The sequence below is a fragment of the Anomaloglossus baeobatrachus genome, chromosome 1, assembly GCF_048569485.1.
Source record: "Anomaloglossus baeobatrachus isolate aAnoBae1 chromosome 1, aAnoBae1.hap1, whole genome shotgun sequence".
NCBI classification, from domain to species: Eukaryota; Metazoa; Chordata; class Amphibia; order Anura; family Aromobatidae; genus Anomaloglossus; species Anomaloglossus baeobatrachus.
This window is the reverse complement of record NC_134353.1, coordinates 73,459,841-73,485,489: the sequence shown is the minus strand read 5'-3', so window position 1 is coordinate 73,485,489 and position 25,649 is coordinate 73,459,841. Positions and strand designations below refer to the sequence as shown.

Genomic DNA, 25,649 nt, shown 5'->3' with positions numbered 1-25,649 from the left:
AGCAGTCGTCTCCAACCTGCATGATAGACACCACGGTATTAAAGGGAATTTGTCACCAGGCTTCTGCTACACTTCATCAGTGAACAGTGTGAAGCCCCACAGGTGTTGTGTCGGTGCATTACCTTCAGGGACTCCACTCAGCTGGATCTGTCACAGGTAGGAGATCTTCTTCTTGTCGTGACGCCACTCTCAGATTTGCGGTCAGTGGGGACCGCCACTGCAGATTAAGGGTGCCTGGGGCTGATGATAGGTGCAGTCAGTTGGAGTAGCCTCCTGAGAGTGAGGCAAGCCCCAGGGCCTGTGTAGGATGTGTAGAACCACAAGGCGCAGAATAACTCCACACAAGCAGGATGTCTTTCAGGGTTTTTACTCACAGTTGATGGCAGGGTGAGTGACCCGGGCGTAGCTGGGATGAACCAAGTGGGAACCAGGTGTCCTTCAGGCTGACTTGTGAGGGTGACTACTAACTCGCCTTCCTTAGCCCTTGGTGGTTTGGGGTAACCCCGACTTTGAGTCCCTATGGGGGTCACCCAGGGAAGATGCTGCAGCCTCTCTCCCCTTCGTTTGCCGTTTGCTTGTCGCCTGGACCAGGCCACTCCAGCTGCTTGCCTCCTGTGACCTATGGGCCCTAACTGTGGCTACGTGGCTGCGGCTTTTGTGGTGTTGTGGCGTGGGCTTTGAGAGCCCCACACCGGCAGGTTTAGCAAAAGAAAGTTGGATCTATCTCCGCTCCGGGATCTGCCGCCCGTTTGGGCCTGGTACTCTCTAGCAGTCTCCTTACTTCCCACTCCGTGCCCTCTCTTTAGCTGAAGATGGATTTCGGGTAGCACTCCTAGTTGACCGTTCTCCCCCGTCAGTAGCCACTGCGCGGGCGCTGTTAGACAGCAACAGCCCCACAGGTCTGCTCCTCACTGAGCCCTATGGAGTTCTGCTCTAACTGACTCACTGCCCCTCCTCTCCTGTTCTTGCCTACGCCACCTAGCAACCAGACTCTCTTACCACACCCCTTGAGAGGAGATGGAGGCCATGCTCATGCTTCACCCCCTCCTGGGATCCCCAGGGGTCCTCTCATAGGTACATGTGTGAGACCTGATCACTATGCGCCTGTGTTCCACACCCCGGTCAGCCTTCTGGATTACCTGTATTGTACTGTCCCCAGCATGGGTGCAGTACTCAGTGGTGCCTGACCAGGTCAGGGGCGCCACATTCCCCCTTAGTTATCACCAGCACGTCCTCGGGCTGCAAGACAACATTTTAAAATGCATAAAACATTAAAACATGGTAAAACATTTTAAGATCACCAGCTATCATACATCACCACCCTCCACCCACAAGTCCGTTAACCCACCCAAAAACCCTCTCAGGAGGCAGGTCACCGGTTTCTTTTGGTAACCAGGTCTGGGCCATCCACTTCCCCAGACCTTTCCTCCAATCTTCCTCTCCCGTTGGCCGCGGCTTCAGCCACTTCTGGCAGGATGTAGAGGCGGCTTTCATGGGCTGGTGGTTTCAGGGTATACTTGGCCTGGTGGATCCGCGCCCTCAGCCTCTTCTGGCAGGATGCAGAGGCGGCCTCCACAGTTGGTGCTGACCAGGTACCCTCTTTGTGGTGGAGAGCCAGGCCCCATAAACAGGCATGCTCTCTGGTCGCAGGCGAGCCAAGTCCCTATATACGGACGGACTCCTCCTGGTTGCAGACGAGCCAAGCCCCTAAACAGGCTGGCTCTGGTGGTGGTGCCACTAGTGTAACTATTTACACTGCGAGAGTTTGTGGCTATAGCCAGTTCATAGCCTTAAGGTTTATGGTTTTCTCACAATAGTTTTTGTGGGCACATGCTTAAACGTAAACGTTGCAAAACAAACTTTTTCAAAACTTTAACTTTCTAACTGCTGAACTTCTTACTTTCCTTTACTCCTCCATACCAGGGCTTGGGCCTGTAGGGCTGCGGCACCTGCTGCTTTCTTGCTCTTTGTCGTCGTCTGAGGTAGTCTCATCTGTAGGTTCCTTGTCTTTTCTTTCTTGATCTTCATCTGTTTCCTTTGCTGCATCTGTTTCTTTATCTCTGTCTTTTCTTTCTTCTTTGGGACATGGTGCTACATCTAAGGCATACCAGCCTCTTTCTCCCTGATGCATAGTGAACTGTACTGAGTCTCCCATTTTTAAGTTTCTGCCAGGGTGTCCTCTGGGCAAGTGGGCTCTCACATCCCTCCTATTAACGAAAATGCCCTCTTTCATACCCGGTGCCACAATAAAGCCGTATCCGCTTTTCAGGTTAAAGTCTTCCACTACTCCTCTGCAGAGGGGTCCTCTGACCTGTGCTTGGGCTCTTCTCAGGAACCTTTTTTCTTGTAGGTCTCTGGCGGTGACTTCTCTCTGCTCTGGGGATGGCGGTGCAGGGGACAGCGTTGTTCTGTTGCGACGCCTTGTCTTGCGGCCTGAACTCTGCGTGGTACAGCTTGCAAGCTCCCAGGTGAGACTTTTAGGCAGATCTTCGTCAGCGGACGGTGTCAGGTCTTCCTCATCCCAACGGGAATAGGGCAACATCTCCGGCTCTGAGTATAGATCCACTGCTGGTGGCTCCGGAGTCAGCTCCTCAGCTTCCTGGCCTCCTCTCCCCCTTAGTTCTTCGCTGCACTCTGGTGGTGGCAGCGCTGGGGATGAGTGTTCCTCAGCTGGCCCGGGCGGTGGACTCTTCAGCGTGGTGGCTGCAGGGGTTGCCTTAGGGGTGTGCGGAGGGAGCATGTATCTGTCCACCATCTCCTGTGGGAACTTGGCCTCCAGGTCAGCCTTCAGCTGCCAGTATGCGGAGTCTTCACCTATCAGGGATTTCCTAATAGGGACTTCCTCAGACCGGGGAGCGGTATCTGCTCTGGCCTTGCAGGCCGGGGAAAATGATGAGGTCATCTGTTCTTGGCGGGCCGCGCCTGTCATGGCGGCGGCCTGGTCTTGGCGGGCCGGGCAGGGCATCGCTGCGGCGGCCTGGTCTTGGCGGGCCGCGCCTGGCATGGCGGCGGCCTGGTCTTGGCGGGCCGCGCCTGGCGTGGCGGCGGCCTGGATCAGCGTCGCTGTTGCCGAGGGCTCTGTGCAGGCTGAGCTGGACGTCGCTGCAGTGATCGGGGCTTGATGGGCCGCACCTGGCGTAGCTGCGGCCTGGTTCAGCATCTCACTTGCGGCGCGGACGAGCGTCGCTGCTGCGGTGGGGTCTTGGCGGACTGGGCTCAGCAGGGTGGCAGCCTGGGTCAGCGTCACACCTGCGGCACGGATCAGTATCGCCGTGGTAGTCGGACCTTTGCGGGCCAGGCGGGGCATGGCTGCGGCGGCCTGGATTTGGCGGGCCGCATCTAGCGTGGCTGCGGCCTGGTCCGGTGGCGCCGCGCCGGGCGCCTCTTCTGGGACCGCGGGCGTGGCAGCAGGGGTCGGTGCACTTGCGCTGGCCGGGGCATCTCTGGACTCACCCATCGGTGGCACCATCGGGGTCTGAGTCGTCGCCGCTCGGTCTGGCATGCGTCGCGCGGCTCCCTCCTCGTAGGTCCGAACCGCCGCCGCCATCTCCAGAAGCTCCGTGCGTTCTTCTCTGAGCCGTCGCACAATCCTGGCCTCCAGCTGGTCGCAGAAAATAGCAAGCTCCCGGCACCACCAGGCAGCAGTGCCTGGTTCGGGGTATCCGCGTCTGGACTCCATTTTCTCTAGCAAGCTGCTGGCTTCTCTTCTGCTCCGCCGTCTCTGGACGCTTCCGCTCTCTTTACAAGCGAGGTCAGAACTCTGCAGGGGATCTCTGGGTAGCCACACCTCTTCGTGGGCGGTAACTTCTTCCAGCGCGGGCTGCTGTTGTTTTTCAGCGCGCTTTTCATGGTGGCAATATGGCGGCGCTTCCAATTTTTCAAGCGGACCGCCTAGGCACATGGTCACCTGTCTGAACAGGTCTAGTCCTTATCCTGTTCGTGACGCCAGATGTGAAGCCCCACAGGTGTTGTGTCGGTGCATTACCTTCAGGGACTCCACTCAGCTGGATCTGTCACAGGTAGGAGATCTTCTTCTTGTCGTGACGCCACTCTCAGATTTGCGGTCAGTGGGGACCGCCACTGCAGATTAAGGGTGCCTGGGGCTGATGATAGGTGCAGTCAGTTGGAGTAGCCTCCTGAGAGTGAGGCAAGCCCCAGGGCCCTGTATAGGTGTGTAGAACCACAAGGCGCAGAATAACTCCACACAAGCAGGATGTCTTTCAGGGTTTTTACTCACAGTTGATGGCAGGGTGAGTGACCCGGGCGTAGCTGGGATGAACCAAGTGGGAACCAGGTGTCCTTCAGGCTGACTTGTGAGGGTGACTACTAACTCGCCTTCCTTAGCCCTTGGTGGTTTGGGGTAACCCCGACTTTGAGTCCCTATGGGGGTCACCCAGGGAAGATGCTGCAGCCTCTCTCCCCTTCGTTTGCCGTTTGCTTGTCGCCTGGACCAGGCCACTCCAGCTGCTTGCCTCCTGTGACCTATGGGCCCTAACTGTGGCTACGTGGCTGCGGCTTTTGTGGTGTTGTGGCGTGGGCTTTGAGAGCCCCACACCGGCAGGTTTAGCAAAAGAAAGTTGGATCTATCTCCGCTCCGGGATCTGCCGCCCGTTTGGGCCTGGTACTCTCTAGCAGTCTCCTTACTTCCCACTCCATGCCCTCTCTTTAGCTGAAGATGGATTTCGGGTAGCACTCCTAGTTGACCGTTCTCCCCCGTCAGTAGCCACTGCGCGGGCGCTGTTAGACAGCAACAGCCCCACAGGTCTGCTCCTCACTGAGCCCTATGGAGTTCTGCTCTAACTGACTCACTGCCCCTCCTCTCCTGTTCTTGCCTACGCCACCTAGCAACCAGACTCTCTTACCACACCCCTTGAGAGGAGATGGAGGCCATGCTCATGCTTCACCCCCTCCTGGGATCCCCAGGGGTCCTCTCATAGGTACATGTGTGAGACCTGATCACTATGCGCCTGTGTTCCACACCCCGGTCAGCCTTCTGGATTACCTGTATTGTACTGTCCCCAGCATGGGTGCAGTACTCAGTGGTGCCTGACCAGGTCAGGGGCGCCACAACAGCATAATGTAGGTAAAGAGACTCCGATTCCAAAGATGTATCACAATTGTTTACTGAGTGCAGCAGTTGTGATACAATCAAAGTTTTTAGATGTAGCAGAGCTCAGAACGCTAACCTCGCCCACACCACAACTCTCTATGTACATTGTATATTGACAGTAAATTTCTAATCAGTGCTAGGAGAATGGTAAGTCCAGGTCTCATGCAAGCACCTTTGTGGCAGTGATAATCTCCTGCTGATAAAACACTCATTGTATTGAAACTACAGCACATATCCTAACAAGTAACACATCCCTGAAATCCGTGTCTCATCCCAAATCTCATCATGATGTCAGATTACATAGCTAAAACCTGCTGACAGATTCCTTTAAGGTATCAAGTTTCTAAGCCCAATATTTCTTGTGTATAAGAACAATGGCTTAGGTTAAGGGTATGTGGACTATAGAAGAAAACTGTGAGGCATCTATAGTCCTGCAGTGCCCCAGCTGATGGTGGCCCCATCCTATATCAAGCATAAAAAGCAAGAAAAATCATATTAGTCTGCTACCCTAGAAGGTGACCAACAATAGGAAATATCGAAGAAAATTTTGAGACATCTATGGTCCCACAGTGCTCCCACCTGCTCTGTAACAGGACCATAAAAAGAAAAATCACATAACTTTGCACCAGTATCAGTAAGTACGGTACTACTTTTTTTTTATTTTGGTAATGGCACCTTTTCTTCTTTACATGCAACCCCCCAAAAAAAATATTGCAGTAGTCACAAGTTCTTAAAGCAGGGGCATACATAGAAATCATGGTGCCCCATAGCAAAAGTGTGAATGGAGCCTCCCCCTCCCACCCCCCAAAAAGTTAAATATTCGACAGCTGTTCTTAAATCCAGGCATTCATGTATTAGAGGACAAACATTATCCAAGAAAGAGGTTGTCCTGAAATAGAGGCTTCATAATACATCGTTGCATGTGCCATATTACATTTTGCCATGTGCCATAATACAAGGTGTCATGTCCCATAATACCAAGTGTCATGTGGCATTGTATATCAAGCCATGATACATTGTCCCATAAAACATTGTGCCACATACACTGTGCCATATCACATTTTGCTATGTACTAGAATACATAGTGCCATGTGCCATAAAACATCATGCCATAAAACATTGTGCCATGTGTCATTATACAAGGTGCCATGTTCCATATTATATTGCGACATGCGCCGTAATACATTTTGTCATGTGCCATAATACACGGTGCCATTTGCCATCCTGTCTCCATCCTGATATATGTCTATATCCTGGGCCCGTCCTGGTATATACAGTATGTCCACATCCTTGGCCAATTCTGGTATACACGTCAAATCCTAGCCTCATCCTGGTATATATGTCCCCATCCTAGTACAGTTAGGTCCAGAAATCTTTGGACAGTGACACAATTTTCGCGAGTTGGGCTCTGCATGCCACCACATTGGATTTGAAATGAAACCTCTACAACAGAATTCAAGTGCAGATTGTAACGTTTAATTTGAAGGTTTGAACAAAAATATCTGATAGAAATTGTAGGAATTGTACACATTTCTTTACAAACACTCCACATTTTAGGAGGTCAAAAGTAATTGGACAAATAAACCAAACCCAAACAAAATATTTTTATTTTCAATATTTTGTTGCGAATCCTTTGGAGGCAATCACTGCCTTAAGTCTGGAACCCATGGACATCACCAAACGCTGGGTTTCCTCCTTCTTAATGCTTTGCCAGGCCTTTACAGCCGCAGCCTTCAGGTCTTGCTTGTTTGTGGGTCTTTCCGTCTTAAGTCTGGATTTGAGCAAGTGAAATGCATGCTCAATTGGGTTAAGATCTGGTGATTGACTTGGCCATTGCAGAATGTTCCACTTTTTTGCACTCATGAACTCCTGGGTAGCTTTGGCTGTATGCTTGGGGTCATTGTCCATCTGTACTATGAAGCGCCGTCCGATCAACTTTGCGGCATTTGGCTGAATCTGGGCTGAAAGTATATCCCGGTACACTTCAGAATTCATCCGGCTACTCTTGTCTGCTGTTATGTCATCAATAAACACAAGTGACCCAGTGCCATTGAAAGCCATGCATGCCCATGCCATCATGTTGCCTCCACCATGTTTTACAGAGGATGTGGTGTGCCTTGGATCATGTGCCGTTCCCTTTCTTCTCCAAACTTTTTTCTTCCCATCATTCTGGTACAGGTTGATCTTTGTCTCATCTGTCCATAGAATACTTTTCCAGAACTGAGCTGGCTTCATGAGGTGTTTTTCAGCAAATTTAACTCTGGCCTGTCTATTTTTGGAATTGATGAATGGTTTGCATCTAGATGTGAACCCTTTGTATTTTCTTTCATGGAGTCTTCTCTTTACTGTTGACTTAGAGACAGATACACCTACTTCACTGAGAGTGTTCTGGACTTCAGTTGATGTTGTGAACGGGTTCTTCTTCACCAAAGAAAGTATGCGGCGATCATCCACCACTGTTGTCATCCGTGGACGCCCAGGCCTTTTTGAGTTCCCAAGCTCACCAGTCAATTCCTTTTTTCTCAGAATGTACCCGACTGTTGATTTTGTTACTCCAAGCATGTCTGCTATCTCTCTGATGGATTTTTTCTTTTTTTTCAGCCTCAGGATGTTCTGCTTCACCTCAATTGAGAGTTCCTTAGACCGCATGTTGTCTGGTCACAGCAACAGCTTCCAAATGCAAAACCACACACCTGTAATCAACCCCAGACCTTTTAACTACTTCATTGATTACAGGTTAACGAGGGAGACGCCTTCAGAGTTAATTGCAGCCCTTAGAGTCCCTTGTCCAATTACTTTTGGTCCCTTTAAAAAGAGGAGGCTATGCATTACAGAGCTATGATTCCTAAACCCTTTCTCCGATTTGGATGTGAAAACTCTCATATTGCAGCTGGGAGTGTGCATTTTCAGCCCATATTATATATATAATTGTATTTCTGAACATGTTTTTGTAAACAGCTAAAATAACAAAACTTGTGTCACTGTCCAAATATTTCTGGACCTAACTGTATATATGTCCCCACCCTGGGCCCATCCTGGTATATATGTCCCCATCCTGGAATATTTTTCCCCATTCTGGTATATGGCCCTCATCATGCCCCCATCCTGGTACATAGGCAGAATCATGGCCCCATCCTGGTACATGTCCTCATCACGCCGCACACAGTAAAAAAGTAAAAGATTATACTCCTCTCCACTCCCTTGGTTTGCAGTGTCCTCTTCTGATACTGACAACTGACTACAGTGTGTAAGTGGCGCAGCGCATAATGCCATGCACGTCCATATACACCATCGTCAGCTGCTGACATATTCGCTGCTCGCCATGCTGGAGATTATGTGTGTGGGGAGTAGTGAATATTAATTTTGTTTAATAACAGCACACGTGATCGACCAATAGCTACAGCAAAGCCGGCTGCTGGGTGAACACTTGTGCTGCTATTAAAGTGAATGAATATTCACTGCCCCCCACACCGATAATCCAGGCCACCTCTCAGCATTGGCTTTAGTGCCAAGAAGTGGGCGGAATTATAGTCGTGTGGACAGGTGAAAATTCATTTCCTTAATCAACGGGCATATTTGCAGTGCAGGGACCTGACGGGTCTCTATGCTGCAAATCATTTCAGCTTTATGTGTGCCCTCGGACGCACATCCAGCTGAAGCAGGCGCTGGAGATCTGTGGGCCCCTGAGGTCTCAGACCCCATAGCAGTCACGTGGCCTGCCACAATTGGTGGTACGCCACTGTAACTCAGGTCTGGCCATTACATATGTTTTCATAAAGCCCTTCCTATTTGCGCATTAATGTTTCTCCATCATTAAAACAGCCAAATACGTCTGAGCTTCACGGCCCTTCTAAACCTCATTGATCACAGACTGTCATCAATGGCTCTTTAACCAGACAATTATTGGATTATGGGTCCACCTCAAGCGATTATACATCGGGCCTCTGCAGTGGAAGTGGCAAAGATCAAAGATACTTCTACAGGGGATCAACTGGTTTTGATAATATTTCTTACATTGTACCCAAAATTAAAGAGATAACTTTCAGGAATTTTTTGGCAAAGTCAGAATTGCTTTTAATAACCCCCTGATACTGTTGCATCTCCAAATAATAGGTTGCTGTCTCTAGTCTTGGCCCAGGGATCATCTGTTTCTTGAAATATTTACCCCTCTAGCACATGAAAGTATGACAAGTGAACTTCCGTCACTGTACAGCAATATGATCCCAGACGCTGATTCTCCCTATTATTCTGCAAAAGTGACAGCAGCAGGAATCTCACAGCTCGGTGCTAATGTATGCGCTGATCCAGACTGTGCTCCACAGAGACGACCAGGACAATGACAGCGATTAGCACAGTTCATAATTCAGTGAGATGACAAGTTCTTCTTCCCAATTACAAACTGCGTCACCTTCTAACTTCACACCGCGATGCTGAATATGCAACGTCATGTGAACTGCATGAATAGAAATATTTATTCATACAATACGCTGCACATAAAGTGGGGAATATAAGTATTGAACACGTCACCAATTTTCTAAGTAAATATATTTTTAATGGTGTAATTGATATGAATTTCTCACCAGATGTCAGTAACAACCCATCCAATTCACACAGGCAAAGAAATCAAAACATAGATGTCCATAAATTAAGTTATGTGTAATAATGAGAAATTACACAGGGAAAAAGAAAAAAAATGTTGGTGATGAAGCTTCAAGACGCCTCCTGTATGGAGAAATTAGTCGCATGCATTGCTCAGGTGGGATTTTGGGCCATTCTTCCACACAAACACTCTTCGAATCCTGCAGGTCCCGGTTGTTCCTTCTATGATCTGAGCTTTAGTTCCTTCCATACATTTTCTATTGGATTCAGGTCCGATGATTGGCTCGGTCATTCCAGCAGCTATATTTTCTTTCTCTGAAACAAATTGAGAGTTTCCTTGGCTGTGTGTTTGGGATCATTGTCTTGCTGAAATGTCCACCCTCGTTTCACCATTATCATCCTTGTAGATGGCAGATTTTTATCAAGAATGTCTCGGTGCATTTGTCCTTTCAATCTTCCTTCAATTATATAAAGTTTGCCAGTGCCATAAGCTGAAAAACAGCCCCACACCATGATGTTCTCACCTCCACACTTTACTGTTGTATAGTGTTTTGGGGGTGATTTGCCTTTTGGCCTCCAAACATGGTGTGGCATCCAAAGACTTCAATTTTGGTCTCATCTGACCAGATTATATTATCCCAGTATTTCACAGGGTTGTCTAAATGTTGTTGAGCAAACTTAGGCTGGGGCGATCCCCTCCCATGACACTAGGCTCACGTGGGCAGTACAGCAGAGCCAAGTGCCATGCGAGTGTCCCTCTGACTGAGGTCCAATCGTGCGAGGGGGAGGGCCGGCACTGAGGAGGGGAGGGCCAGTGCTGCGGAGGAGCGGGTCCGTCACGGAGGAGGGGATTTATCTCCCTCTCTCCTCCGTTGCCGGCTATTGCCATTCTCGCACTGCGCTCGCGGTACACCAGTGTACTGCGAGTGCAACGCGATTTTTCTCTCGCCCCATAGACTTGAATGGGTGTGAGAGAATCTAGGATTGCATTACAGTTGCAGCATGCTGCGATTGTTTTCTCGGTCCGATTAGGGCTGAGAAAATAATCGCTCATGGGCGCTGACACACAGGCTAACATTGGTCCGAGTGGAATGCGATTTTTTATTGCACTCCACTCGCACCGATTTTCATGCCGTGTGGCTTAGGCCTTATAGTTTTCTTTGAAACAATTGCACTTGCTAATTTCATCTCTTTCTGTAGCTCTCCATAGTTGGTTCTTAGCACTTGAACAACTCTTGTCATAATTATTTTCACTCTTCTGTTTGAAATTTTGCAGGGAGCACCTTATCATGGGTGGTTTATGGTGAAATGATGTTCTTTCCACTTCTGGATTATGGCACCAACACTGCTCATTGGAAGCTTCAGTATTTTTTTAAACTCTTCTGTAAACAATCCCATCAGTATGTTTTGCAACAATAAGGTTGCAAAAGTCTTGAGACAGCTCACTGGTTTTACCCATCATGAGATGTTTCTTGTGTCACCTTGATAATGAGACACCTTTTTATAAGCCATCAGTTGAACCAGCTGATATTATTTTTCACTAACCGGCAGGATTGCTTTTTAATTACTGATAGATTTCACCTGGTCTCATGACTTTCCATGGCTTTTTACACTTATCTTTTGTTAGCTGAGTCATGCTGCTTGAACCAAGGCATGCACTGATGCAACCATGTATGCTTCACTCTAAAATTCTGCTGTATATCAGAGAACATACTGGACGGGGACATTTCCATTAGACCAAGAGGCAGGACCTTGTGGCTCCACCTAGCCCAGCTCCCTTAGTCTAAATGGTCTCTCATATATATATATATATATATATATATATATACACACACACATACACTGTGTATATATATATATATATATATATATATATATATATATATATATATATATTCTATATATATATATATATAGGGACCAAATAGACGTGCCAACCTTAGCTGGCATCTCTAAGCTCATTTTTTCTGAAACGCAGCCGCATTTAGGAGTGAATCATACCTGGCTACTATAATACAGCTAGTCTCTGATTCATGCGGGCCATGATTCAGCCATCATAAATCAACTGATCAACTGACAAGCTTTCTATTGAAGTTACTCTAAACATAAGAAAAACACTTGCTTAATTTCCACCTTTTTCATCACAACTTAAAGCACCACTCCAGCATATTTTTTTATTGCATTGCTGGAGTGGTGCTTTAAATCTAAGCCTCCTCCCCCTGATTTACACGCACCTTCCGGCGGCTTCATCTTCTATCACCACGGCTCTGGTCGGTCTCTGGGTATTTATGCTCCTGCTGGGAGCTCAAGTGGTTTCTGGAGCAAGCCAGAGGTCAAAACTCAATACAAGTCTATGAGAGCCTCGTTCTGGCTCTCATAGACTTGCATTGGGAGCTTGTGATATAACTGATTTCCGGCCAGTCAGACGTTACAGTCACAAGACGGCGCAGCAGGACCGGAGCGGAATCAGTAAAAGATGAAGAGGAGTATATGACAAGCGGTAAGGGACTTAGATTTAAAGTGCCAAAAAAAAAAATAAAGTAAAACTTAGAAATGTATAAAGAGATCTTTCACGTGGGCCTCTGGAAATCCACCATATCCCTTCATCTCCTATTCACTGCCTTGTGTTTGCATTTTAGGACAACTGGCTGCAGCAGGAGCCTCCCCCCTCTGCTCGTTCTGTTGTCCAGTCCCATATTCTTTTTCATGAGCCTCAACTAAGCCCCAGCGGGAAATGGTACAGATAAGCAGATTAACCACTGTATCTTCTCCATCCTTTTTTACAAGACTGGTTAACCCTTGACAGCTTGTATTCTTTTAATAGGAAAGACTAAAGAAGAGGATTAGTTCTCATTTTTATATATTTTGTTTTTATTACATTTGCAAAATAAAAGATAAAAGAAATGGCACCTGTGCACTTTTAAGACTTGACATGCACTGGACTTCTCACGCAAGACGTCAGATACTTCCATAATGCGGTAGAGACGAGTGGCGAGTGCACGCTGCCCATTAGGAGACATATGTGATGATGAATACGGCCAGTGTGTGCAGGAAAGGCGCAGACACTTCATTGTGAATGTGCTGCCTGTGTGATGTCTGCCGGCTTTACGGCTCACATGATGGAATCACTTAGCTCCACTGATCTAATTAGTGCACATAAGCCAGTGAATAGGAGCGGTCATCTAGAGTCCAAGTGCGAAAATCCAGCGCAATTTTCGGATGCCGAGCAGAGATGACAAGTCTATGCTTAATCTCATGTTGTTCAACAAAATTATATCTCCCATTCATTTTCTCATTGACTGGCCGGAACCTGTTGGGTCAAAAAGGGAAGGAAAGGACGTGGAGGGCAAAACAATCATCCAGCATTGTGTCCTGGAGGGCAAAAAAACGAAACAATGGGGGCAGAGAGTCAACTGGATCTTGACGCCCTCTTTTTTACGGATGCTATTTTCTTAGGCTACTTTCACACATCCGGATTTTGCTCTGCGGCACAATACGGCGTTCTGCAGAAAAACCGCAACCGGCTTTTGTAACGCCGGTTGCGTTTTTTTTTGCATAGACTTACATTAGTGCCGCATTGAGCCGCAGGGGCTTGCGTTCGGTCCGGTTTTTGCCGCATGCGGCAGATTTAGCCGATATGGCGGCCGTATAGAACGTTCCCTGCAACGTTTTTTACTCAGGCAAAAAAAAAAAACGCATTGCGCCGCATCCGGCCGCTGCGGCGCATTTTCAATGCATGCCTATGGATGCCGGATGCGGCGCGATGCGGAAAAAACCGCATCCGGCCGCCGCATGCGTTTTTTTCCACTGCGCATGCTCAGTAGCGTGCCGCAACCGGAAAAAAACGGACCGACCGCATGTAAAAACTTATGCAAAGGATGCGGTGTTTTCGCCGCATCCGTTGCACAGGTTTCACAGCCGGATTGAGCCGCACTGCTCAAACCGGATGTGTGAAAGTAGCCTAAGGCTATGTTCACATGCAATGGTTTTTTTTTTTTTCTGCAGCCAAATATTGCTTGCCTGCCAATAAACACGAAACAGATTTTTGTTGCTTTTTTTTGTGAGGATCACGTGGGATTTGTCTTGAGCGCAAGTTTTATAAATGTTTATTTAATTTTTATATTCCAAAAACGCAGCAAAAAAACCCACAATTTGCCGTTTTCTTATGCAGCCTTTTCATGTTTTCTCATGCAGTGAAAAAAAAAAAATCTAAACACAAATGCAATTGTGAACATAGCCTTAAGGCTACTTTCACACATCAGTTTTTTTCCATCGGGCACAATCCGGAAAAAAACGGATAAAACGGATCCGGCGCCGGATCCGTTTTATCCCCATTGATTTGTATTAGCGCCGGATTGTAACTGATGGCCTTGCGTTGCATCTTGCTTTTGCCGGATCCGTCATAATTGGCTAATGCAGCAGCTGGATGGAACATCTCTTGTAACATTTCTTGTCTCTGACAAAAAAACGCATTGCACCGAATACGGCGCGATACGGCATGATTTACAATGGAAGCCTATGGGCGCCGGATCCGGCAAAAAATGGATGCGACCGCCAGATCCGTTTTTTTAAACTGAGCATGCTCCAATGTATTGTAAAAAAACGGATCCAGCAAAAAAACGGACAAAACGGATGCAAAAACGGATGCGTACATTACTTAGGCTGGGGCCACACGGGGATTACTGCAATTTGTTGACAAATCAGGTATACCGGATCCAACAAAAAAAAAAAAGGATCCGGCGCATCCGTTTCTGCATATTCTGCGCCGGAACCGTTGCATCAGACACACGCCGGATTGTGCCTGATGCCAAAAAACTGATGTGTGAAAGTAGCCTTAGGCCGCTTTCACACTGCGTTGTGACTTCCGTTCAGTGGTCCCATCGGGGCTTACGCCTGAACCCCCCTGTAAAATGGGTTTCTGATTTATGCACTGATGGGGCAATTGACTATAATGTGTTAAACGGAGTCACCGTGTGCTGTGTCTTGCACAATTATCGGGAGTATACGCTTCCTGGAGGCGGACACCCGGACTTAGTAGACTGCGCCAGGGTGTTCATCAGCAGAAAGCGTATACTCCCGAAAATGGTGCACGACAGAGCACACGGTAACTCCGTCTACACCATTATAGTCAACAGCCCCGTTGGCGCATACATCCGCAACCTGTTTTGCAGGGGATTCGGATGGAAGCCCGATTGGAACACTGAATGGAGATCAGAATGCAATGTTAAAGGGGCCTTAGGCGGGCTTTGCACACTACGACATCGCAAACCGATGCTGCGATGCCGAGCGCAATAGTCCCCGCCCCCGTCGCAGCTTCGATATCCTTGTGATAGCTGCCGTAGCGAATATTATCACTACGGCAACTTCACATGCACTCACCTGCCCTGCGACGTTGCTGTGGCCGGCGAACCGCCTCCTTATTAAGGGGGCGGGTCGTGCGGCGTCACTGCGACGTCACACGGCAGGCGGCCAATAGGAGCGGAGGGACGGAGATGAGCGGGATGTAAACATCCCGCCCACCTCTGTCCTTCCTACCTTCCGGTAACGCAGGTAGGAGATGTTCCTCGCTCCTGCGGCTTCATACACAGCAATGTGTGCTGCCGCAGGAGCGAGGAACAACATCGGACCATCGCGTCAGCGTAATTATGGAATTCGCCGATGCTACACCGATGATACGATTACGACGCTTTTGCGCTCGTTAATCGTATCATCTAGGATTTACACACTACCATGTCGAGAGCGACGCAGGAAGTGCATCACTTTCGACATGACCCCACCAACATCGCACCTGCGATGTCGTAGTGTGCAAAGCCCCCCTTAGAATGGTAGAAGTTGGACAGAAGTGTAACATAAATGGGTTGTCCAAGCTTGGGGCACAAGTTACCAGTCACTCTATTGCCATTTCCAAAAATGTTACCACCCTTAAAATTGTTCCAGAAAATGAAGACTTTCTCCCAGAAAATTATTAGAATTACGCGTCTTATAATCAGGTGCGTCTTATAAAGTGAAAAATACGGTATTTCCTTTGCGTGTATTGGAACATAAAAAAAAAAACAGAGGAAAAAAAAAGGCAAATTGGACATAATTTCACACGAAATTCTAAAAATGGGCTGGTAAAATTGTTGACGCCCTGAACTTTAAATAACTGCAATCAATCGCTTCCTATAACCATCAATTAGATTCTTACACCTCTCACCTGGAATTCTGAACTTGAGGCTGGAAGGAAAATACACAGAGAAAAGCTGACACTCAACTGGTGCTTTCTTCCAAGGAAAATCCCAAATATAAAGGGCTAAAGATCCCAGGAACAGGTCCACATAGAGCTATAGCCAGAAAAGAAGGCTGGTGCAAGGTGTGTATAAAGAGCCCCACCCAAGCTGTGATAGGACAGAGAAAAAATAGGTAAGGGAGAAACACCCGACCAGAAATAAAGCAAGGAAAGAAAGGCAAGAGTAAGAGAACCATCAGCAGATGGGCAGAGACAAACCAGGCTGTGGCTCAGCAGAGAAAAAAAGCTGACTGCGCAGCATAAGGTCACTGGATCAAGTCCCGAAACTGAGACATAAGTAATTTTCAGATTTCATGATGCCCTGCACACGGTCAAGGCACAAAAACGTCTTCGAACCTACAATCAAATAGGGTTGAGGTTCAGTGTTCTTTTAATTTATATGCCTCATTCCATTTTCGGGAAACAGTAGAATAATGTGTTTTTCCATTAAGCTCCATCTTCATCTAATTTGTCCACAAGACACTTTCCCAGATGGTTGCTCACGTCCATTTTGGCAAAAAGCAGTCTAGTTTTTTTATGTCTCTATGTCAGCAGTGGAGTCCTTCTGGGTCTCCTCCATGGCATTTCATTTCATTCAAATGTTGATAGTTAGTGCTGACACTGATGCCCCCTGAGCCTGCAGGACAGCTTGATTTTCTTTGGAACTTGATTGGGGCTGCTTATTCACCATCCGGACTATCCTGCGTTGCAACTTTTCATCATTTTTTCTCTGCCGTCAATGTCCAGGGAGATTAGCTGCAGTGCTATGGTTTGTAAACTTCTTGATTATGTTGAACATCATGGACAAAGGAATATCAAGATCTCTGGAGATGGACTTTGGTTCTCAAGTCCTCATATAGTTCTCGTCTCTTCTTTCTGTTCTCCATGCTCCATTTTTGGGGGATTTTGTGTGAAATTATGTCCAATTTTCCTTTTTTTCCTATGTTATTTTTTGTGTTGTTCCAATACACACAAAGGAAATAAACATGTGTATAACAAAACACATATAATTGCAATAATTTTCTGGGAGAAATACTTAATTTTCTGGAACAACTTCAAGGATGGCAACACTTTCGTGACCTTTGCAGAGAGTTGTAATGAAGTGGAGGTGAAAGCCACCTGCGGACACAGAAAGAAGAGGCTCCGGTGCAATAACAATATATGGGCCCTTTTCAGTCCAATAACTCATCATAATTCACAATTCCACCTGATTTGGACGTATAATTGGGTGGTAAATACAACACAAAATGGGTAGAATGTCATCAGTCACGCTTTGGCAGAATTGTGATTACAGCAATCAATTCTCAAAAAAGCAAAAAATTTTTTTTTCTTCTCTCGCACCCATTCAAGTCTATGGGGCGAGAAAAAAATCGCACTGCACTCGCGGTACACCGGTGTACCGCGAGTACAGGGCGAGAATGGCAATAGCCGGCTATGGAGGAGAGAGGGAGATATATCCCTCCCTCCCCTCCTCAGTGCCGGCCGTCCCCTCCTCAGTGCCGGCCCTCCCCTCCTCAGTGCCGGCCCTCCCCTCCTCAGTGCCGGCCCGCCCCTCCTCAGTGCCGGCCCGCCCCTCCTCAGTGCCGGCCCTCCCCTCCTCAGTGCTGGCCCGCCCCTCCTCAGTGCCGGCCCACCCCCCCAGCTGAGGTCCGCTCACATGGTTGGACCTAAGTCACAGGGACACTCGCATGACACTCGGCTCTGCTGTACTGCCAGCGTGAGCAGAGTGTCATGCGAGGGGATCACAGTAATCCTCATGTGGCTTCGGCCTTAAGGTGGCTTTACACATAACGACATCGCTAACGAGATGTCGTTGGGGTCATGGAATTCGTGACGCACATCCGTTCTCGTTAGCGACGTCGTTGCGTGTGAAACGTACGAACGACCGCTAACGATCAAAGTTACTCACCTAATCGTTGATCGTTGACACGTCGTTCATATCCCAAATATCGTTGCTGATTTTGGACGCAGGTTGTTCGTCATTCCTGAGGCAGCACACATCGCTACGTGTGACACCCCAGGAATGACGAACAACACCGCACCTGCGTCCTCCAGCAACGAGGTGGGCGTCACTTTCTTTCGGCTGCTCTCCGCCCCTCCGCTTCTATTGGACGGCTGCCGTGTGACATCACTGTGACCCGCACGAACCGCTGCCTTAGAAAAGAGGTGGTTTGCCGCCCACAGCGACGTCGCTAGGCAGGTAAGTATGTGTGACGGGTCCTAACGATGTTGTGTGCCACGGGCAGCGATTTGCCCGTGACGCACAACCGACGGGGGCGGGTGCTTTCACCGGCGATATCGCTAGCGATGTCGCTGTGTGTAAAGCAGCCTTTAGACTTGTAATAGATGCATATTATCCGCAGGTAATAAATGCACATGCATTTCACTATGTTCCACTGTGGAAACGCACTAAAACACATATAGTCGGCAAAGGAATTTTTATCAAAGCCAAATGCCAGGAAGTGTCAAAAACAAAGCAGCTTTACTTAAAACATGACATACCAAGAAGAGAGAAAAAAAGCATAAAAATGCAATAAAAACACTTATAAAATACTCAAAAACCCAATGAAAAAAAACGTAAGTAACCTTGCCTACATAATAGGGGCAAAAATGCTGCAACATCAAGAACTCACCAACTACTCATCATGGGAACGTAGCCTTCGGCAGATTCACATGTGGAATGTTTGGTCCTGATTTACACATGAGTTTTCTGCATGCAAATCCTGAGCATTTTTGAAAAACAGCAAAGTAAATCAGTTTTAACTTTATTTCATCCAAATGCTGCATTTATTTTTTGTTTGAAATTCATTTTTGTTGCTTTTTTTTTAAATTTGGAGAGGTTTAATTTTTTGGGATTCCGGAATCAGCTCAGATATTACCATTTACAAGAGAAAAGGGCACTTTACACGCTGCCCCCATCGGTTGTGTGTCACGGGCAAATCGCTGCCTGTGGCGCACAACATCGCTTACACCCGTCACACGGACTTACCTTCCCTGCGACGTCGCTGTGGCCGGCGTAACGTCTCCTTTCTAAGGGGGCGGGTCGTGCGGCGTCACAGCGACGTCACACGGCAGCCGTCCAATAGAAGCGGAGGGACGGAGATGAGCGGGCGGAATTGAGTCCTCCTGTGTGCAATTTATTCTCAGTATAACTACAGCTGTTTTGTGAAGACCTCAGAAGTTTGTTTCAGATCATTAGGGATCAAACAGCATCATGAGAACCAAGGAACACACCAGGCAGGTCAGGGATAAAGTTGTGGAGAAGAGTAAAGCAGGGTTAGGTTAGGAAAAATAGCCCAAACGCTGAACATTTCATGGAGCACTGTTCAATCCATCATCCAAAAATGGAAGTGCTATGGCACAACTGCAAACCTACCAAGACGTGGCTGTCCACCTAGACTGACATTTCAAGCAAGGAAAGCGCTAATCAGAGAAGAGCCAAGAGGCCCATGGTCACTCTGGAGGAGCTGCAGAGATCCACAGCTCAAGTGGGAGAATCTGTGCACAGGAGAACTATTAGTTTTATACTCCACAAATGTGGACTTTATGGAAAAGTGGCAAGAGGACAGACATTTTGAAAACGAGAAGTCTCATTTGCATATTGCATAAAGCCATGCAGGAGACACATCACGTAGAAGAAGGTCCTCTGGTCAGATGAGACCAAAGGAGAACACTTTAGGCTAAATGCAAAATGCTATGTGTGGCGTAAAACAAAACCGCTTATCACCATGAAGACACCATCCCCATGGTCCCCATCGTGGTGGCAGCATCATGCTGTGGGGAGGCTTTTCTTCAGCAGGGGCAGGGAAGATGGTCAGAGCTGATGAGAAGATGGATGGAGCAAAATACAGAGTGATCCTGGAGGTAAACCTGTTAAAGGCTACAAAAGACTTGACTCTGGGGCGCAGTTTCAACTTTCAGCAGGACAATGATACTAAACATCCTGCCAGAGCTACAATGGATGGTTTACATCAAAGCATATTCATGTGTGTGAATGGCCCAGTCACAGTCCAGACCTAAATCCCATTGAGAATCTGTGACAAGACTTGACAATTACTGATTACAGACGTCTCCATCCAATCTCACTGAGCGAGAGTGCAAAAAGAATGGGCAACAATGTCACCTACAGATGTGCAAAGCTGGAGAGAAATCCCCGAAAAGACTTGCAGCAGTATCTGCAGTGAAAGGTGAGTCAGGAGGGCTGAATACAAATGCATGTCACAATTTTCATATTTATAGTTTTTATAAATATTTAGAAAACTATGTATCATTTCCTTTACAATTCACAAACACTTGCTACTTAGTGTTGGTATATCACACACAATCCCAATAAAATACATTTAAATTTGATCATGTAACGAAAAAATGTTGAAAAATTCATGGGGTGTGAATACTTTTTCAATGCACTGTAAGTGCCCATATCTATCTCAAGAATGGGACCCTTTCAGTGGAGAGACGGGAATGAGAATTCAGATTATGTCCCCACTGCCAGCGAAGGGTAAGGAACCTCATTCCTCACATGTGCTGGTAATTAGATAGAGGATTCTTGGCCTAAACAGATTTCTTAAAGGGAACTTGTAACATGAAAAAATGCTATTAACCTGCAGATATAGGGTTAATCTGCAGGTTAATAGAGTTTCCAACCTGCCCGGCGCTGCGAGTTAGACCCTCGCTGCCAGGAGAAAAAGGGGGAGATGGTGACCACTGATAAAACCTTCTGCTGACCCTTGGCTCTCCTGAAATCCCTAGATAAGTTCCACACCTATGCGCTGAGCAGGATACCTAGATCCTGGCTGACCCTAAAATGGACGAAGTGACCGGATGGGATGAGCACTAGTCAACCCCACTAAGACCTAAAGAACACACAGGGAATACAAATAGGGGAATACAAACACACAACTTATCTCCAGGATGACTTTAAGAGAAGTAAAGCAAGATGCAACAACAGATTGCAAGCTGACTGCTTGCAATCTGTACAGAATAACTCTATCACCAGCAACAAACCAAGGGGAAGTACAGGTATATATGGACACAGGGAGTGGGGATAAGTATTAACAGCTAAATTGCCAAGGTGTCCGCAGGGTCCTAAAGGGGAAAAGGGTGCTTTACACGCTGCGACATTGCTAGCGATAGCTAGCGATGTCGTGTGCAATAGCCCCCGCCCACGTCGCTGTTTCGTCATGGGGGTGATCGCTGCCGTAGCGAACAATATCGCTACGGCAGTGTCACACACACACCTGCTTAGCGACGTCGATGGAGACACCGAACAATCTCTCTTTTAAGGGGGAGGTTCGTTCGGTCTCATAGACGCCTGCCATTCCTAATCTAGGGCTTGGTGGTAGCTGAGAATTGCCATTAATCTCTTATTACTCCAATTGTCACCTCAACCGGGCAAACAGGAAGAGCCGAGAAAACTGCTGGGATTGTCACATCTAACGGATGCGATAATCCCAGGTGGCTGCAGGCTGCTATTTTTAGGCTGAGGGTGGCCCAAAAAGCATAGGTCTCCCCAGCCTGGGAATACCAGCCCCAGCTGTCGGCTTTATCATAGCTGGGCATCAAAATGGGGGGAACCGCATGCCGTTTTCTAAATTATTTATTTAAATAATAATAATAATAATTAAAAAAAAAAAGCCAGTTGTGTTTTTTTTTATTTTGATACACAGCCAAGATAAGCGCACGGTTGGGGGCTGCAGCCTGTAGCCATATGCTTTATGTGTGCTAGTATCATAATACTTAATGTTTTATTTATTTTATACCACAGACAGCACCTGTGATTGGTTGCAGGCAGACGCTGTCACACAGGCTGGGTGTGTGTCTGACTGCAACCAATCACAGATCCCAGGACGGCCGATGGGGAAAGCAGTGCATATAGATGAGCAATAATAAGCCGCCTCAAAAGTGAAGGATAGGCCGTGGGAGCAGTTACAGCTGTGCCGGAGATTCGGTAAGTATGAAGCGCTCACTTCAGTCTTATTTTCTTTATTTTTTCTTTATTTCTTTTTTATTTCCCAAGTGCTGGAACCGGATCATTAGCTGGAATTCCTTGAGAATTCCGGACTCGGACACGCTTGAAATCATGTGGATCCAGACTTTTACAGTCCGTGTCTGCCCATCACTAGTCAGGATACATCTGCACCCACACTGTGTGCGCGACGCTGGGCTCTACCAGTGTCGGTGCGCATGTGCAAGAACAGAGATTTGTCTTTAGGCAGTGCTCACTCTTTGTAAGTGGGCACTATCAAACAAGATGAGGGACAGTACTGAAAATATGCAAATTGGAGGATGTAATGATGCACTGAGTCCTTGGTTACACTAAGGGTGCACCAAAGCTGCGTTATTTGTATATGATATAAAATCAGTTTATTTGCAACTACAACATTGAACTTTATATTATTGGTAAGTCCCCTATATAAAGAAGCTAAAACTGACCCATAGTCAAACCCCATGATAATTTATTTACCTATTATGCTTCTTTACACTGCACCAACATATTCAGCAGAGCTTTATCCACATCATCATCATCATCACTGTCCTCATTGTGGCTCACAATCTCAATTCCCTGTCAGTATGTCTGAAAAGTGTTGGAGGAAACCTACAGAAAACATACAAACTCCTTGCAGATGTCCTTGGTGGAATTTGACCCCAGGACTGGTCTAGGTGCCATTGTGCTGGGGTCCCGCGAGATAAAGGATCTCTTTTGCATATTAATTCCATTTGATCCTCTAAAATGAACTGACAAACTGAATGTGAAAGGAACATATTGGCTGTAATTCTACTTTACTCGGAACCGATCTTCCAGAAAATTGGCTACATGGAATTTTTAGCAACTAATATGGCAAATAGCATATCAGTGATCATCACTGTCCCCATTGGGGCTCACAATGTAAATCCGCTATCAGGATGTCTGGAGTGTGGGAGGAAATTGGAGAAGCTGAAGAAAACCCATGCAAACACGGGGAAAGTGTAGAAGTGTTTTAAAAATTAGGGCATAAAAAAATAGGGATTAATGATGGGCAAGGAGGAGGCTTGAGCATCTGAATTTGAAAATACACGAGTTTCCCATTGACTTCCATTAGACTCAGCACTACAGTTGCATCCAAAAACCCTGATGCTCGATTGAAAAAAGAGCACGCTCGCTCATCACTAAGAAGAATCAGTGAGGAAGACCGAAAGAATAACCCAGGTCACCTCCGAATAGGTAACTAAACTGGGAACGTGACTAAATAAAAAATCCCCCCACCCTCTTTTTTTTTTCTTTTTTTTTTTTTTTTTTTAATTTTTTTTATTTTTTACTTCATTCTCTTTTAAATCAGATGGCTGTTCCGTTTGTTTGGATTATTATTTTTTTTTTGTCTGTGTTTTTACTCTTACTTGCACTTTTCATCACCCCAATGGTTGTTGTAGATTTATTGTGTCTCCAAGTTATGTTTTCCCAGTCTGCATACTGGATGAAAGATTATTACTATATTTTGATGGGAATGCTAATCATATTGTGTGCTGTTTAATGGTTAAAATTTTCAATAAAAATATATATTAAAAAAAAAGAATTAGTGATTGGATTTGAAAATATTTTTAAAAACCCAAATTTTGCATACCTGTACAACTAACACCAAACTTAGACGAACTCCTGAAAGGCAACTTGCTAAGTTACACAGAGGACTGTGTGTCTCTTTCTCCTATTGTGTACAGAGGAGACACACAGAGAGACCCACACACAGAGAAAGAGACACACACACACACAGAGAGAAAAAGACACATACACCAAAAGAAACGCACATACAGAAAAAGACACACACAGAAAGAGACACACAGAAAGTGACACATAGAAAGAGACACAAACAGAAAGAGATACACACACAGAAAGACATACACACAGAGATACACACACACACACAGAAAAAGACACATACAGAAAGAGACACACACACAGAAAGAGACACACGGAAAGACACATACACAGAAAGACACATACACAGAAAGACACACACAGAAAGTGACACACAGAAAGTGACACACAGAAAGACATACACACACAGAAAGAGATACACACACAGAGACACACACAGAAAGAGACACACACAGAGAAAGAGACACACACGGAAAGAGAGACATACACGGAAATAGAGACATACACAGAAAGAGACACATACACAGAAAGAGACACCGAAAGACACACACAGAGACAAAGAAAGAGACACACAGAGACACACATAGAAAGAGACATACAGACGGAAAGAGATATACAGACAGAAAGAGACACATACACAGAAAGAGCCACACAAAGAAAGAGACATGCACACAGAAAGAGACACACACACACAGGCGCATTTTATTTTGTTATAGTTAAGAATAGTTAGTTACTATCCTGGCATCGCAGGGTACTACACCTAGTGTATATATATATATAATTGCACTTGGCACATGCATTGCACAGATCCGGATTCCCTCTGTTCTGCAATGGGTGGTGCTGTGTGTAAAGTGGGCCATGTATTTCTGGCCGCTCCTCAGGAGCAAAAGCAGGGTAACAATCCTGGAGCAGCCTGGTCAGCTCCTGCCACTTGTCTGTTTCTATGTATCACTGTGTGTATAAATAAACCCCATGCAGCAATGTGTCACATCCCTCTGCAATACATCATGATGATGATGAGGATGATGATGATGAGGATGAGCCTGCCTCACTGGGGAAAGGCGCAAGGAGGAGAAATCCATTCTCTGCTCTCCAGGACCAGCTAGCCATTGATTGACAGCAGCATCCCAGCCTCCTTTGCAAAGGCGTTTACCCACATGGTAAATTAACCCCATGCCAACCAGAAAGGTAGCCAATAATGCTGATCAATCAGCACCCCTCCATCAGTAATAAAGCAGGATGCTCGCTGCAGTGTTCTCACAGATCATGACAGAGGTAAGGTGGCCACTGGGCTGCATGGCATGGCTTGTGAGCAGCCTGCATAGGGCTAGCTCACTATAGGGGCATAATAGATATGGTGCCTTATCCCTATATATTTACACACATGACTGTGGGCAAGCATGGTTTATGACCCACCCCTCCCCCCATAGGTGATCATGCAGAGCATTGCCATTGCAGTGCTATGTATACAGGTAGCAGGGGACAGCACTCACCTGCACTCATGCTGTGGCTGCTCCCATCCAGATGCAGCAATCTGTAGCTCCAGACAAGCCTCTGTGAGCCTTTACCTGTTACACATCAGCTCAGCACAGACATCCCAGCACATGGATGAAGACGAGCATTGCAAGGTGATCCCTGCTCTAATCCAGCCAGGAGCCTGCAATGCCCGGCGCACTGCTAGCAATGAGAGCGCAGAGGCTGCTGCCACACTCTTCCCCTATCCCCTCCTCCTCATCTTCAGCACCGAGCTGAGAAACGTCTCTGGGACAGCTATAGCGCAGGCAAGAAAGCGCAGAGGCATCATGGGTAGTGGAGTCTTCTGTGTCTGAGAACTACTGAGGTTTACACGGTGAAATGCCAGAGCAGGAAACTACACAGTCCATGATGCCTCTGCAAGCAGTGTGTAATACGCAGTATGGCGGCTAGGTGGCGCTGAGCAGACACTGCAAGAAAATCACTTACCTCTGACTTTGCAAAGCGATTAATACAAATTAGAATATAAAGAACAGTGAATGAGGAGACGAGCAAGTCATGTATACACA

At 46.8% G+C, this 25,649-nt stretch overlaps 1 protein-coding gene across 3 annotated transcripts in view; it reads right to left on the bottom strand.

The window, feature by feature from the left end:
- ABLIM2 (actin binding LIM protein family member 2) overlaps window positions 1–25,329 on the bottom strand; it is a 314,107-nt gene extending 288,778 nt beyond the window's left edge. For all 3 annotated transcript variants that reach the window (XM_075346854.1, XM_075346852.1, XM_075346853.1), the window contains exon 1: window positions 25,101–25,329. In XM_075346854.1, the coding sequence (XP_075202969.1) occupies window positions 25,101–25,110 (10 nt within the window). In that variant the 5' untranslated portion in view covers window positions 25,111–25,329. The remainder of the gene's footprint in view (window positions 1–25,100) is intronic.
- Window positions 25,330–25,649: the final 320 nt, after the last annotated feature.